Consider the following 17,532-nt stretch of genomic DNA (forward strand, 5'->3'; position numbering starts at 1 on the left):
ACGAACAACTCTGCATCAATCTCAATCACTAATCCCCCCGTGTCATGCTCAATGATTTTTCAACACAAATCTCACGGTTCACAATTGAATTTCCAGTACGAGGAGCTTTGTACCAATACGAACACCGAGGGGATAAAGTACCCAATACCTACAATCAAGGTTCAGAGTTTACAGTTAGTCTCCCTGGCACGGTGGAATTGTTAATTTATCCGTGAACCGGATACCGCTCGCGTATCGGGAGTAATAAACGTGGGGCAATTCACAATGAAAGTTTCTACGGTAATAATGGAGCCGGAGCCAGAGTGTCGATCTGCGCTGGTATGCCGGGTGTGGTCACTGGCTCGAATATTTACTTGCTGCCGGGGGTAGAGCGAAGGAAAGTCCCGATAAAAGATAAACGTATCTGCGTACGTACGCGACAATGAAAAATGTTAACCAGCCGTCGGGCACGTAGCCTGTGCTCAGTCGCGTGACGGAATCCAGAGTGAAAAGGAACTCGTGGCCATTCCGTTTTACGAGACTCATTCTTAAAGACTCGAAACCGCAACGAGCGTACTCCAGACACGCTGCTTGATGGTTCTAGGTGCATGGTACCTTGCAATGATACTTAACGATCTTGTTAGGCTCGCTCCGGTACGTTTGTTTATCGGTGATTTTTAGGAGAGGCAGGGAAACTTACCCCTTAAGGGGACTAGGCAGTCAAATCGCTCGAAGATCAAGTATTTTTTTTGCGAATTAATTACCAGATGAATACGAATTGTTACTAGTACCTACTTTTGGGTAATGTTTATTAATATCACAAACTGTACAAAAATGTCAACATCTTTCAGAGTCAGGCTGTTTTTTAAATTTTTAATTTTGAATACTTTTTTTTACTATTCAAAGATCGAAATTTTAGGTGAAACATGAACTTCTTTTTTCCTAATGGCATTATTTTCTTATTTGCCACAAATTCAAAATTTGGTCCCGATGGCCCATTGCTATAACACCATTTTACAAGATCGTTGTTGAATTTTTATTTATTACTGGGCGTTTTTTCAGGGAAATATCGCGCTGACCAGGAGGCCCTTTTGTTCTTGCAGAGGCTGCTGCAGCCGTGGAAAGTGGAGGCAGAATATGACAAAAGTGTGTCCAATTTTTCTTATATGCACAAAGGTCCCAAAAACAAGATACAATTATAAGATTCTCAATTTATTTCACTCCTCTCCAGTAAAAAATTACTAAAAATTATCAATTAGTTGGCGTCGAGAACGTATGTAACCCCTTAAGTGTTGAGATGGAAACTTTGTTATCTAACAGGTGAGGTGGGGTGTGACATACCCAAATTTTTATTTCTATTTGCACAGTAAAATTGTCAAATGCTTGACAAGCTACTGAAATATGTAGCTGTCCCTAGTATCCCTAGAAAATTTCCTCTCCACTCTGAATTTTCGAGTTCCCCTATTAATTAGTCAGAAGTGGACTTAAAATTTAAATAATATCGAAAGAATTTCTAACGTGCCAATAATTCTACAAGAATAAAGTATCCAAGTGCAAACGAAAGCCCAAATAATGGAAATTATAATAAATGCCCATTATGAAACAGAATGTCTAAATAATGTTTACAATTAATTATTATTATTATAGCACGTCAACAAGGAGCCTGCAAGTTGCCATACACAGCATCTATTTCTTTCTGTATATTTCAGGACATGTCGGTACGTGATTCACACTTTCGTGAGAATCATTCATGAGTAGCAACTGCCTTGTGACAGCGCACCTCGCGATGATCGATGAACCGGGGAGCAAAATGATTTAAGCACCCCGGGCTGACGTGTGACCAGCACTGCACCGAACGTCTAATTGCAGATCTACATGCTTCGAACCCTTCTCTTTCACCGGTCACGAGACCGATCTCTGTGAAAAATGTGTAGCACGCCGGAGAAAGGTTAGCCACGGCCATTAAACACAGTCAGTCTCGTACGGGAGGATTGCAAAAGAGACATGGACGGCCTTTTACAAGCGACGCAAAAACTTTTCTCCCGCATTGCTTCCAATTAGCGGATTAACGACTGCGTTTAACACGATCTGCGCTTGTAAACGCATGGGAAAACCTCTAGGTGCAAAACAGTATTTCAGTTGGATGTAGAGTTGGGACTATTCAAATACGTCGTAATATTATAATACCCAATTTTTTTGCGATGTATGTTCGAATAGTTGGGCTGCTCGATATTCGAATACAGAAAAGTTCGGTAAGTAGTGCCAACCCTAATTGGATGGCGACTAATGGATCGGAATAAGATATAGGTAAGTCTCTATCCAAGTAAGAATTTACTCCAGTAGCATAGGAGGGCGAAGAATTTTCATATCCCTAATTATCATATCCCTAATTAGCAATCTTTGTTTTCTACTGAAATTCACTCAGAGAGGGCGAAATCAGCCCTTAAAGTATTTAAGGCCCTTAAAGTATTTATTACTGGTGTTCGTTTTTTTAATATAACTTTATTTCTCTTTTGGTGGTGCGATAAAGCACGAACAACTGAACGATTCTTAAATCTAAATTTTAAAGTTCCTATAATCTATGTCGCACCGTAACAAAGTTATATTAAAAAACGAACACACGCGGTAACATTAAGGGCGGATTTCACTGTCCCAGAGTGAATTTCCGCAGAAAACAAAAACAGCTTCTTGCATACTCCACTGTGCTCTACATTCACGCGAAGTTTCATTAAAATCAGAATGTTCGGATTGGGGATGTTTCCTTGCTAGCATTCGCTTCCCAAAATAGTTATCAATCAGTATACCTACCGCAAAAATTATCAACACTTAGTCCTTCCATTATTAGGTATTCCAATAATTTTGTTATATATATATATATATTCCGATAAAATTTTCGACAGAAATGAATTTATCAGTGAAGTGTTTATTCCAACCAATTCTAATAACGCCCAACTCTCTACGAAATAAACGACCATTAACAAGATCGCCTAGTCGAGGCTCAAGCATAATTATCAATCACCAACCACTTAATATCTATCATTCGAGCCGAAAAGAAAATTCCTCAGGATTTATGAGGGCGGAGAAATAATCGTATCGATTCCCAGCGGAAAATCCGACTTAAACGATCACCGCTCGTATCTCGTGCCCGTTCGCCGACGTTAGAATCGAACTTGGAATTACGCAAGCGACTCTGAAATACCAGGAAGTCTTACCTGAATGGTATGCACAATCGTATCTATTATCTGGTTTCCCGAATACGGAATCGGTAATGGCGTATAATCTCATCGTCAGGATCGGCCGCTTTGAGACTTTTAGCGAAGCCCGGGATCCTAAGATCCTCGTAATAAAGACTATCAACATCTGCCCGATGGGCGCGCGTTGCGTCATTACTATTTTCCCAGCGACATTTCGACATCGATCATCAACGTGGCAATCGCTGGTACTAGTTCAACAAGGCTGCTTATTTCGAAGTGGAATCGCATTTCCCGGTTCCCCCACCGCCGCCCCTGTACAGAGGCTACGGACTTTCAACGATAGAGATCGTGCACGTAACGGGGGCTTTTCATTGGACTTACTTGAAGTATGAGCGTCTTGAGTTCTTGATCGCTGAGGAACGCCGGCTTGTAGTGACCTTCCGTGTATGAGGTAACTGCCCCCAGGATGGTCTTCAGGTGCTGCACAGCCATCCTCAGCACGGTCAGCTTGTCGAGTTTGCGGGACATCGCGTGGCACATCGGCACCATCGCCGAAAGCTCCGTGATGTAGGTGTTCATCTTATCCCTCCTTCGCTTCTCGATCTCGCTGTGATTCTGTCTGCAAAATAAGATGCGTAAAGAAGCGTTTAATTCTGTTGCTAATTGGCCAGGGATAGTGACGCGACTCGGTTTAAGGTGGAGATGGAATCTTTTTGATATTCTCGAGATTAAAGGTTTCAAGTACTTTGGTATTTTTTTAGGTATCTGCTTGCGTCAATGCAGCTTCTAGTTCTGATGGAAACCTAGAGATTTTAAACTTTCTTCTTTTTTACCCGACTGCGGCACGCAAAGGAGGGTATTGTGTTTATCAGGCTATGTATGTATGTCCATGTTACGCTCTAGAGTCTGTACGGATACACCGATTTGGACAAATGAGGTGTCTTTAGAATTGTCTTGACGTTCCGAATGTTATAGGATATAAAAAAATAAAAAAACATTAAAAAAAAATTAAATAAAAATGAAAAAAATTAAAAAACCCGACTGCTTAAAAAACATTAAAAAAAATTAAATTAATAAAAAAACATTAAAAAATTAAATTAATAAAAAAAATTAAATTAAAAATTAATTTTTTTAATGTTTTTTAAGCAGTCGGGTTTTTTAATTTTTTTAATTTTTCTTGTTGATACTATTGACTGGTCGACTGACACTGGTCGCGATATTTTAAAAATATTCACGCAATCTATTTTTTTCGAATGATCCGTCTCTACGAAATAATGGCAATAATAAGGAGGAAGAAAGAAACGTTGGAAGTATACCGAGGAAGAAATTGTATTGCCTCGGTGCAGTGACTGTCCTCGGTTATGTGTCGAACAACTTAGCTGTAATTTGAGCCAGTGGATTAAAAAATGGAGCGTTTACACGGAATCCGCTAACGCGAAATATTTCCGTGTTTCTGTGTTAATTCCTGTTACAAGAGACCCCAGGGTATTCGATGTTAATAAACTCACCAAATAGCGCAAATCTGCAGTCTACGCCTCTGAATTCCAATGTAAGGAAGGAATACTGAGACGGGCGAGGAAGAAAAGGGTTTGTTGATCGAATAGTCTCTGATGGGCCGAAGGGAAACGGTGGAGCACGTAAAAGTTACTATAAACCCGCGACAACACAGAAATGTAGATAGTTGTGATCGTAATAGTTCACTCAGTTCCTACGTTTCACCCTCATTTTCTGTGGATGAAGGTTTATTCACTTGTTGGTTTATTAACTGCTTCGTCTGACTTCGGCGTGTTTTCACGTTCATATTTTCTGGAGGGTTACAAAAGTGTCGTCTAACTGTGAACTGTGAAGGGGGTATTCTACCCAAAAATTGATATTTTCGAAAATATGTCTCTAAAATATTAAGGTGAAATTCGAAAAATTCCCAGAGTTATAGGGGCTTAAGACCGCAGAGTGGCCGGTAGTCGTTCCCTCGACCCTAAAGAAGCTATAACTGCCAGCAGAGAAGAGAGAGCTGTCCAACATGATATTTTTGAAGCTCAGGAAGGTTTCCTCTACGGTCCTGGTATACCAGATTAGGGATAAGTTACAGAAATTGAAACATGAAAAACTTTAAACGCGTTTTTCGCGAAACAATTTTTTTAGATCGGGCGCACATTTTTCTCAAAAACTACTGGACCGATTGAGCTAAAATTTGACACACATTCAAAGTGAATCTGTACCTATAGCCGGAACTAGAATTATATCAATACTTTTAATACAACCTCCCCCACACCTTGTTTTAGCTCAAGAAAAGTCGAAAAAATCAAATATAAAATTTTAAACAGCTGCGATTTCGGTAACAATGTCCGGACTTGGTTACATCTAGTTCGGGCGATAACTACATTCATATAGATTAAAAAAATCTTTGGTACTTTCGTTTCAGATGACTAGGACGGCCGCAATTCGTGCGCCCGATGGGGCCAGTTTTTGATGACATGACCTGTGCTTAGGCGTGTAACTTGTACAAATTTCAATATAATGCATTCCAAAAATTTGTGTCGATAGTTCAAACACTATTAAATATGTGTGCAAAACCCCTATCCTGTAGGTGCGATAGGTTTTCCAGAATTAATTTCCAAATATCACCTTCAAAAACGAGTGTCTAGAATACCCCCTTAAGCAAACCTTTCTCAGCAGTAACAACTCGAAGGAGCATTTCCCAGAACCTTAAGCCACTGAAAGTGCTATCCTCCAGAGAAGCAGGAGCTGCTACCTGATAAGAAAGCGCGAAAGGGGAAGATCCCCGTCGGTCGTGGACGTTTCGATGGCGAAAATACCGCAAAGGACGTTTCGTCTTCGGCGACGCGGCCGGCATCGTGGTCGTGAATTAGTTATAAAAGGTGATTCAGCCAATAAATAGCGCTTTTGTGATGGGGACGCCACTGATTTGCCTCCCGGGAATTCGCATTCATGCACCAGTAGCGGTGAATTGGCGGGCGGAAGTGGCCGCCACTAGAAACTGGTTTCGGTATACAAGCGGTACCGCGTGCTCATTTATTAATTTGAGAAACACACGGGGGCCCGTTCCGTGAATGAGTTAGTGCGGGCCAACAGCCGCGTATTATCATAATTTTAATGTCACTTTAACGCGCGACCCTGTGGCAATCGTTTCCTCCGCACGCGTTCCTGTTACACTATTACGGAAGCGAGTTAACGCGCACAAAGTGTTTCGGAAAGGGATTACAAAGTCTAAGGGTCTCTAGTGTTCGCTCAACCCGAGGGAAAAGGTGTTGGGGAATATGTAATGGGGAGACTTGATCAAATCCGCTGCAACTGCGGGTAAAACGATTCCTTGCACAGAAACAAGCCAAAATAACCCCATAACTGTCTTTCCAAAAGGTTTCTCTGATTTAGGGTAAGCGCACCTAACATCGCCACTCGTAATGTCTCGCGAAGCAAGTGCTGACATGTGTTGGTAATGAATAAGCGAAGACAGACTTCTATCTTTGCTGTCTATAATAGAACAGGATATAAAATGCTTCTTGGAATGCTCGCGAAGGAGACGTTGAACGCGCTGTCATTCTCGCAATCGTGTTTGCAATGACGCTAACGCAAATTGGATTAGTGACGTTGCTGGCGAAGCCAGAGCAAAGAATCAAGGCAGGTCAAGGTGGCAGTTACCTTGGCAATACCTGACATAATATCGCATAACCGCTGACCAAGATTAAGCTTTAAGGTATAATGCGCTTCTCTTGCCGCCACTAAAACGAAACGTCTAGCGTGCCGCGACGGCTTTAGGTAACATTGTTCTAGCACGAATAGGCTGGCTCCGAGCGTTTAATTATTTCCCCATTTACGTCACCAGCCGCGTCTCTCTGGCAATTACTTAATCGCGCGAAGCGTTACAATTGTTTCACTCACTTTTTGCTGTCGTCGTTTGTGCGAACAGATTTGGCATCGTCTCCCGTGTCGTCCAATAAATCACTGCCGTCGCTGAAACAAAAAGGGCGATTCGAATGAGGCAAAGTCCCCCGAGCAGCTTTCGAACATTTCAATGATATTGCGAGGAATGAGAAGGTTCGAGATAAGGCAAGAAAATACGTATGACGTTCAGCAGATCGTTTGCTGGGAAAATACCTCTGCCTGGAAATGAAATCGAGTGTTGGGGATTGTAGGAGTTGATTAGGAAGCTTCTAACAGTTTTAAATTTACATTTAGTCGAAATTCTCTGTTATGAAATTTAAGCTGCTAAATAGTTAAGCCCCTATTACGTCCACGTGACTTCGGTGTAACATAGTGTATTGTCTGTGCTTCATATTACAGCTGTTAATTCAGAAAATTCACAAACCTTTATTATACAATAAAATGTTTAGGAAATGAAATTGAAATGTACCTGTTAATTTGTACAAATTTCACTTTTCTGTAGAGTTATTTGCATTGGAGAGTTATCCCCCCTGTAGAAATAAAGAAATGAATACTGAATATATTAATACACAGAACATTATTAACAGAGCACTCTAGAGACAAATATTCTCATAAACTTTCGGTGAACTTAGGATTTTAATCCTTTCTGAGGGTTAACGAGTGAAAAATTATTTCCCGACAAAGATAGTGGTTTTATACGGCAACGTGGAGGGATTTTTACAGAATTATAAATTTCGTTTTAGTATGCAGTCGTGGCCAAAGAATAAGGTAACCACATAATAATTGAGGAAGACCTAGTTGAACACTGAAACGGAGAAATATGGAGAAACCAAACGCGTACTACTGAAACAATTTCTTCGGCATACAGCTTTCCAAAGGGTCGTTACCCCTTTGACGCAGAATTTCGCCAAGTTCCGCTCACGTACGTCTTCTTCGTATTTTTTGTCTTGGGCATTCTGAAAGCCATACACGAGCCTTTGGTGGTCATAAATATCTACAATCTATCCACACTTGCATTATTGAAGTTTAAGCGATTAGAGCAATGAATTTATTGTCACATCTCTGTTTGTAATTACAATTTATTGTCACATCTCTGTTTATAATAAACTTCAAAGTTATCCCTTTAGTCCTGCGAATGTAGCGAACCTTTCTATGGAAATCTAATTTTGCAACTTAAGCATAGAAATATTCCTGTGTAAATGAATCAGTCACTAGCAAAATCCACGCTATTAACAGAGAAAGCTTCACGTTTGATTCTAACATAAAGACGAAACGCGAACAGATTGATGTCTAAGGGTTGATCGAGCGAAATGTTCGTTTTAATTTCGTTGGTAGCTCGAGGTTATGAACTCCCTTTAAGGCTCCAAATTGGATACGTATTCCGGTCAGAGGTAACACAAATGTGGCAGTTCTCCAGCCACTTCCCCAGAGACGCAAATCTTCGGTTCTGTTAATGATTAAGTTAACCCTTTGAGCGGGTAACCTAGCCCTGATTGGTAATTACTTGGAGTTGCGGCCGTTTAACAGGAAACGTCACGAAACTCGGCGTCGACGGGGACCAAGAGGGGTGGGACAGGGTAAGAAAGATGTTTGTAGGTGGAAATGTCAGTCTTGAATGCATTTGAGGGGCTTCGCTCCGACGTATTCTCGACGGGTACAGGGTTAATGTGTAACAGACCAATACTGTACGACTTCTCCCTGTGTGTATGCTGCCGAAAGGACTTTACACGGTGTAAAGTGGTGGTCGCAGTTTTAATATATTTTTGAAGAAAGCTTGAATCGTGGTACTTTCACCCTCGCTAGGCGGATGCCGTGGCTATTTTCAACAGTCCTAAATTTTAATGTAAGAACTTATTTTGAGGTGTGTACCAATGAAATTATGGATTAAAAATGAACCCTGAATGCATTGCAACTCTAGCTATCCGCCGTCCAAAGGTTAATACATTCACTTGGATTTTCAAGACTTACTGCTTTGTTGGAAATAATATTTTGGGATAACATGTGTTCTAATAATAATGTTACTGTGGCAATTGCTTTTGAAATGCACTGAGCCTTGTGCAATAGCATATTTTCTGGAAAGATAATGTTGGAAGATAACGTGAATAATATTTGGACTTGCTGACTACGTTTGGTAGTATTATACAAGACAATTTAGTTTCACCTTATTCAGCAGTAGAATGTAAGAGGGGTAGTAATTCGAAAAAATGTTTATTAGAATCTTTACCTCCAAAGTGCTTTGCCCATTAGCAATGTTCTCTATATTAATTGTGTCTCTAAGCTTTTAATTAACCCCAACCCTTTAAGCAAGCAAATAATTTCACAAGTGTTTTATTAAAATAACATCATTTGTCAAAAAACCGTATTTTATTATTTTATATAATTTTATGACCACCAATATGCACCTTCTTATATCACACTATAATTCTATATTCTATATTCTTCTTAGTACACAAAACAAAAAAAAACAAACTACTTCCAACCGGGTGCATTTCATCCATTTCTGTAATATATGTCCCCAAATCCTTCGATTTCTTCCAAAGCAGGTTATAGATACAGCCACCTCCTCCATCACCCTTCAAACACCCACAGATACCCAACTACTTACAACTGAATCACCGTCGATTGTGTTTCACAGTCGTGCCACTTAAACGAGCAAGTGATAATTACGCGACGGCTCCATTCGTCTCGCCGCACGAACTAAGTACATTAGGTTTCTTTTCTATAATTTTTTTACATACGATTTTTGAAAACAGCTAATATTTACTTCAAAATATGTATGTATCTTCCATAATTATTTAAGACAGTTTATCATCTATATGGAAATTGCGTTATACCTCTTTTACAAAAATCTTCGGATTTATCAGTATAAAAAGAACTTATTGCACTCTCTGTGGCCTCTAAAATATTGAAGCTTTTCCCGTGTAGACTGTTTCGTAGTGACCGAAAAAGGTGAAAATCTGATGGTGCCAGATCTGGGACATATGGTCGATGAGGAATAAGTTCCCATTGTACTTGCAATATTTTTTGCAATATTTACAAGCTATTTATTTATGATCTTTTAATTTGCAGTTCTTGCCACGCTCTTCCAAGTTGTTGGCAATATAAATCAGCATTGATATTTGGAAATTTTTGTTTGGGAAACTCATAATATAAAGGAGAACCTACTCTATTTACCCTATTTAAAGAAGGTCACGTGAAATTTATCAATAAGTACTTACTGGCAGGAAAGCTTTCGCTTCCTAGAAATCGCGACGAACTCGTCGGATGTGTCGGTGGTGGTTGGTCCATGGCTGGGGGTGGTGGATGCGCTGCGTTGATGATGATGACGATGATGATGGTGTCGGTGGTAGTGATGGCCGGAGGCGGGCGCCTGGTCGGGGACCATGGCCGGGGGTGTCTCCATATGCTGGGGCGGTTCAGCCCCCGTTACGATCTGCGGGGTGGTGTCGTTGGTGGTGGTGGTGGTGGTGGCGGTGGTGGTGGCGGTGGTGATGGTAATGGTGGTAGCGCAGGTGGTGCTGGGGGTGGCGGTGGTTGTGTTGTTGCTGTTGCTGGCGGGGGTTGGAGTCAGGCTGAGACCTTCGCCACCCCCCGCCGAGGCGGCGGTTACTTCTCCCACCCCCGATCCCGTACCTATGTCGCCGAAGTAAACCGTGGAACAGGAATTTCTGGAAAAACAAACGGGAAAACGATGAATTAATCGTCGATGCCACTGATCCTCTTCTGCGGATCGTTTTTCTAATAGAGGGCGGTGCACGAGGTTCTGGTTCACCGATTTGGTCGAAATTTTGTATAATTATGCATTAAACTCATCGGACGAGGTAAAAGTTCGTAGAGGTAGTTGAGTTCAAAATTTTGATTTTTACACACCCTCGATATACCAATGCACTTATGTTTAAGCACGACAGTGGTAATTTAACTGTATGTAGTAGAAGTAGTAGATATAGGCATATGTATTTGTATTAACTTTTCATTATTTCTATAATTAGCAACTGAAGTTGGTTTCGGTTTTACAGTTTGATTCACGCAGGGTAAGTGCACCGTTTGTGGCCATTGTACTGTTTTTGGCCATGTGCATAATTATCTTATTTTTAAACTGCTTGCAGATCATTATTATGTGGAGAATTTCACATCATAAATATTCTGTTTAGTATACCGCCAGAAATATAAGGTTACATTTATTGCTTACACGGAAATATACTATATTTCTTAAGAAGTGGTAAAAACTGGTACTATACCTTAAAGTGGCCACAAATGGTGCATCTACTCTATGTACGAGATCTGGAAGAGGTGAAACTTCCAAACCGATTATCCTACGAATTTTCGAGTAGTGCAGAATTAGTGATCTGAATCTCCTTTTGTAAGGAGTAAATTATCTTCTGCGATTCAACACTTTCAATATTCTACTTTGCGATAGAACTGTACACGGATTGTGCTATTAATGAAGAACTTTTGGAGAATGGAAAGATTTAAGAAAGTTGATTTAGGCAACCAAGTCCTATTTTCATGCGTAATATTTCCACGTAGAGTACAAAGTACCAACGAACTGGAAAATTAAGTGTACAGCAGTAACGGATTATGGTCCTTTCGAAGCACTCAGGTTTCCCTTCAGACGACCCTAAAAACGACAGTGTTCTCCGTATTCATATTGCAAGACCAGAATTCGAAAGATCAAAGGGTCATCTGTAATACAGCGGCGTGCACAGAATGCAAGAAAACACAATTTCTGACCCTGTCACCAGCGGTCCGTATTTCAACAGCTGTGACAATGTCAGGCGAATGAAAATTAATTGACACGAAGCAAGCATTTCTGAGGAACGTTTCCGGCAAAAGGTTTCGGCCAATATATCGAAGAAACGGCGCAAAGTACATGGTTGTTACGCAAGTAGCACTCGTACCAACGTACGATCGTCTTTATTCTTTAATTACTTTCCATTAACCATGATCTTCCACCCGACTTTTCTTTCAGGCTATTGCCTTCAGCACCTTCTAAAGCATAGTAAAGAAAAATTCAATCGTACAGAATCTTTAATAAAGACTCTTCGAAGAATCTTTAATATAATTAAACGTACTACGAACATCAAGTTTGATTTAAATGATTAGCCTGTTCATTGTCAAATTTTCGACTTGAATCAACAACCAGACTTGCTTACGTAAAATCTGCTACCAGCCATTCACTGTTACCCACAAATCGCTGTAAGAATGGCGAAAGAACCGAATGTATCTAGTCACTCAGCAGTCGCCGATTTTGTTGGTATTAGTGTATGCTTGTTCCTTGGTGGATTTTTCATGAATCGACGCATTTGATTGCACTGTTCCATCCATGCTCCACCGAGCACGAACTTTTTTCCTCCGCAACACATAGACTTGATCTCGTAGTTAATCGGCGTTCGACGTATATTACATACCGAATCGTAATATCGCGGCGCGCGTGTGTGCGTGTTCCAATAGGTTTTTGCACGTTCATTATTACCAGAAAATTTATGTTTCGCTGCAGCCAACGCAGTTACAACATCATCGAATTACGTGATTAAACATATTACAGCTTTCTAAAATAGTAGCAGCGGTATCTGCTTGACGATAGGTGATACTTTCACGTCAAACCAAGTAACACACACACACACAGTCTCTTGAAATTCTTCGGTAAACGAAAAAGTCTATCAATGGAGATATATAGGATTCTCCTACCGATTCTCCTTTACGTCTAGTATTTCTTTTAATATCATACCAAATTTCACGTTTCCAATATTTATGAATATATATACCTGGACCCCAAAGCCAGAATGTACCTATTAGGTCCACTTTTTTAAAAAAAATAATATTTTACATATTTCCCGGATCAAATTTTTCACTCTTTCGGAAACATGTAAAATGTCATTTTTAAAAAAAAGTGGACTTAGTACACCCTGGCTCCGGGGTCTAGATATGTACTTATATTAATTATTTCATTCCTATTAGGCACAAAATGAAATTCATTAATTTATTTAATTCAAGTATGTATACGCACTTCGAGCTATTAATACAAAACCAGTAGAACCTTAAAGCATTCCACAGAACTTGACTAATTTCTGCCAACTTCCTATTTTCTCAACGAGTCAAATAATTACATTGAAGCTTCGTGACAAAACGCACAAAGTTTACTCACATGTAGGTGAGCACGCATCGGCGAGTAAAATGTCATCGTACATTTGCTTTAACGTAATAGTACTACGCTGCACGGTGATTGCGTAAACATTTTAAATGGATGACAATTATCTGTCGAAGCCTGAACGTAATTCTTGTTCCCAGTCGACGAGGGTCAAAAAGCAAGGTCGCAACATTTCAGGATGTCTGATCGTGTTTCAGGAAACGCAGAAGTGTTGCAACGTTATTGCTTCTGATCCCGTTCAGGATGCTCCTGACGATGATTTCCACGATGACTTAGTGACAATTCTCCTCGTAATCGCGGATAACGACGTGACGAAGGTCGGCCACGTGCGCGCGTGAGTACTTACCTATATTATGATGTAACCCCCGCGATTAGTGTAATTCTATTTATTCACGGATGCGTCAGTGCACGCAATGCTCCCGGTCTCGTACTCTGCGACTTTACACGATGACCATAAAGCACACGCGACGTTTCGGTAGTACCTACCTACAGCAGGTGTCGAAAGTGCCCGGACCCTCAGTTTAATGATTTATTGTGGTGAAACGAAAGACAGTGAAAAAAAGGAAGCACGATACTTAACTAGCATTGGACATTAAATGCATAAAAAATTATTTAAATAACGGATCAAATAAAAGTTTCGTTAATTTTAGATGATTTTTCGAATAGGTAAATTTGTATTCCACGAGAATTTATTCCAGAAATAATGTTAACCCGGGTCAACTGTATTCGACACATGTCGAATAATTTTTTCAACTTTGTTCGATTTTCGAAATTTTATTTAAATAAAAATTTTCCCGTCTCTACCTAACTTACAAGGGAACATTGTGAACTTGAAAATTTAGAATTTAATTATACTTCGTGTGAATGTAGAGCCTATTGGAGTACGTAAGGAGCAATTTTCTTTTTCTGCGAAAATACATTCTGGAGGGTTGTAATGTATCGCGTTTTCATTTTTTTTTCTTTAATGTAACTTCATTTTTCTTTCGGTAGTGTGATAGAGCATGAAAAACTGAACAATTCTTATATTCAATGTTTTCTTCTACCTCACACCGATACAAAGTTATATGTATTAAAAAAAAGATAAAACTTTAAGGGCTGATTCACCCCTTCAAAGTAGATTTCCAAAGAAAAAAAAATTGATCACACATACTCCAATATGCTGTACATTTACATGAAGTTTTATTAAATTCAGAATTTTCGGGTTGGGAACATTCCTTTTTAGTCTTGAATAGAGGAATGTGTTTGTCCTATTTCCCTTACTAGATACTTGTCATAAGATGACTTGAAATGTATTCCGCATTATTCCAAGATTGTACTGTTTGTGACATACAGTTGATTCACACTGCCGTTAACTTTTTTTATTTTGCTAGACTGATAATAAATGTTCGACAACTACATTACAACACGCGACACGATTGTCATTAATATTGAAATTAGATTCCCTGTAGCTACTTGCAATACTGATGTTTCTTGGAACGATAAAAATAACCCAGACCTTTTTCTTTTATTGTAAATTACTACCGATAGGTAGATCGCAGTTTTGTTCTACTGTTGTGTAAAAATTCTTCATTTCTCCGCAGTATATATAATTTCTTTTTCATTTTACGTATACATCTAGTTGTCTAATTGACTGTTTGCAGTATCATTTCCTTGATTTCATTAGTAATATAAATTTTATATTACCAATTCCGTTACCAAATTCCCTTGCATTTAATTTGATGTTGCATTATCAATATCAGTTGCATATCTCTCCCAGCAAGAATTTATTTACTTCGATCGACCAGTATTCTCTATTGGAACTTAAGTATCACCTTTCGCCGCGTAAATCATCGACCGTTGCGAAAATCTCAGTAATTACTGTAACCCTAAAACCATGTCCTTCGTGTGCCAGTAGTACGAGGAGAAACTGAGCCAGACCGCAAAGTTAACTCTGCAGTTGCGATACCGACTCATCGGAATCTCGAATTCCTATCGGGGGAATATTCAATCGAGTATATCTCTTGTACGTCATCGCGGATTAAGAAGTGTGCACGTACGAGCCTAGTTACATAAGAACACATAATCTTCGCGAAGATTGCGCGAAGACTGTAGTAGGAGGGTATATATTTCACCAGACCTCCTTTCCTACCATAAACCATAATGATATCGACATACGAGCATTACACGATGCTTGATTAATTTATCGTCGCCTTGGACATTGCTAATTACTTCATCCTGTTTCTCCGTTCTTGATATACTTGACCTTACAGAACCGATCCCCTTCAATTGTAATTTGATACATTCTCGAAACTATTACGGCCACTGGGTCTTTTCTGACCCGCTCTTTATTTTGTTTCTTTCAGGAATCTTGTCACTGAGAAAAATATAAGGAGATTGATGTGCAGCACGAGGGGTTTACTCCATCTTTACCAATTTCGAGTAAATTAGAAAATACTGCTTATAAAATTATTGCTTTGACTTAACATTAAGAAGAAAACACTATTTGAAAATTATATATTCTCACAAAATAAATAGTAGTTATTCAGTTGATAAGTTTTTATTTCTAGTCTTGGCAAATTTTTCAAACCTGGAGAATTGTTTTCATGTATTACACGTTGTAATTCAAAGGTGTAAAAAATGGAACTGCACCTCTGTTGCTACAAGGGCCGTAGAAGGTTTGAATGGAATTCCCGTCTTGTGTGAAACGCTACTCTCACGATATTGAGTAATTAAGATCTCAAGTTACCTAATAAACGTTCGATTGGTGTGACTTGTTTAAGCACGGCAGGAAGTTTTTTTTTTATTCGACAGCCTTACGGAGTCAATTAGTAGCGCGTGAACGCGACACGTTTCCTTAATGAGAAAGCGGGGAATTAATTTTGGTTAATTACAGCACCCTTCCAGAGCCTGTGTAATCGCAGATAGTTGTGAAACAGTGTTGAAATATTAAGGAACATTCACCTTTATGCATTATCACACGTCGACTCGAAATGTGTTTATATACTATTTCATTGTTTACGCAGTGCCGATTATCATTCGAAAGATTATGTCATTCTGTTAATGTGACGCTATCTTATCGAAGCAGCAGCATAATGATCAGCATCATAACACCATATAATCTCTTTCCACGTTTAAAGACATTACGTCGATTTACAACTAACTGTTGAAAATTTCGCAATTTATCGCAACTTGCTTAGAGCTGACTAATTCCAAAGAAAATGCGTATATACGTGAGAGCAAAAACGGACCGACCCACGTCGAAAAAAAAAAGTAATTTGTTATCCTATTTTATATAAATAATACCTACAGCCTATTGAAGATTAACTAAATTTCGCAAAAGAATGTGGGTCAGTCCGATTTGTTTTCAGCGCCTTATATATTCTAAAAGAGCATTGGAATGCTTGAACAACGAGTGCCCAGCGACTTGACTAAAGCCAGAGTGAGAAGTAGGTACTTATCCAACCTTTACTCTACCACGAAACGATCATTCACTCCAAAATGACTAATTGCGCGCGGTCGAATATGACTGCAGACCCCGAGGATTGAACGTGGAGATTCATCGCCTTCGCAATGGCGGAAGAAATCTCAGATCCAGATTTAACCGCGCGCATACAGGCTGTGACAATCGATGAAAGGTGGATTGCCTATAGATCTTCCGGACAATGATAAAGTCTCGTTGCGTAATAAGTTTTACGTATAAAATGTCGGGCATCGGTTCGTCGGTTTCCGCGCGAGGGAAAGAGAGGCGCAGAGAGAGAGAGAGAGAGAGCGAGGGGGAGAGAAAGAATGGAAAGTGAGGCCCGTAGGGCAGCCGCGCGGTTGCGACACGCTTCTCTGAAAGTTCTCCGGCACAAGCGCTAAACTTGGAAGCGGTGTACGGCGGGCAATTATTAGAAGAACATTCGATACCTCGTGGCGCGGAAAGGCTCGTTTAATTCGCTGCTACATGCCTTCGGTAAACTGCGCCGCTAAACTGTTTAAACGGCCGACTCGGCGATCACGAAATACCGACTGGATCCGGCGGTATCTCGCTTGATTGATCGGATCCCACCGCTGATTTATGCCCTCGTCCTAGGCGCTAATTGATAAGAAATCGCTTGGAAAAGTCTCGGTCTACGGGAACAACCAGCTACCAAGAGTGTGGGTACACTCGTCCCGGGATTCGCGCGGAATATTCGTTCCACGTGGTTGAGAATCGTGGAGATGGAGTCTGCCATTACAAAAAAAGAATACGTAAGAGAAAAGTAAAAATATTTATTTCACATATTTGCACAGAAACAATAATAATGAAAGGTAATAACGAAAAACAAAATTCAATTTTAATCGCTG

The 17,532-nt window shown here is 39.9% G+C and overlaps 1 protein-coding gene across 8 annotated transcripts in view; it reads right to left on the reverse strand.

Moving 5' to 3' along the window:
- Cyc (basic helix-loop-helix ARNT-like protein cyc) overlaps positions 1-17,532 on the reverse strand; it is a 71,985-nt gene that overhangs the window by 14,670 nt on the left and 39,783 nt on the right. For all 8 annotated transcript variants that reach the window (XM_076813901.1, XM_076813865.1, XM_076813874.1 and 5 more), the window contains 3 exons: positions 10,295-10,744; positions 7,074-7,145; positions 3,555-3,792 (listed from right to left, as the gene is read on the reverse strand). In XM_076813901.1, coding sequence (XP_076670016.1) covers positions 3,555-3,792; positions 7,074-7,145; positions 10,295-10,479 — 495 coding nt within the window. In that variant the 5' untranslated portion in view covers positions 10,480-10,744. The remainder of the gene's footprint in view (positions 1-3,554; positions 3,793-7,073; positions 7,146-10,294; positions 10,745-17,532) is intronic.

This window comes from Andrena cerasifolii, chromosome 1, assembly GCF_050908995.1.
Source record: "Andrena cerasifolii isolate SP2316 chromosome 1, iyAndCera1_principal, whole genome shotgun sequence".
Taxonomy (NCBI): Eukaryota; Metazoa; Arthropoda; class Insecta; order Hymenoptera; family Andrenidae; genus Andrena; species Andrena cerasifolii.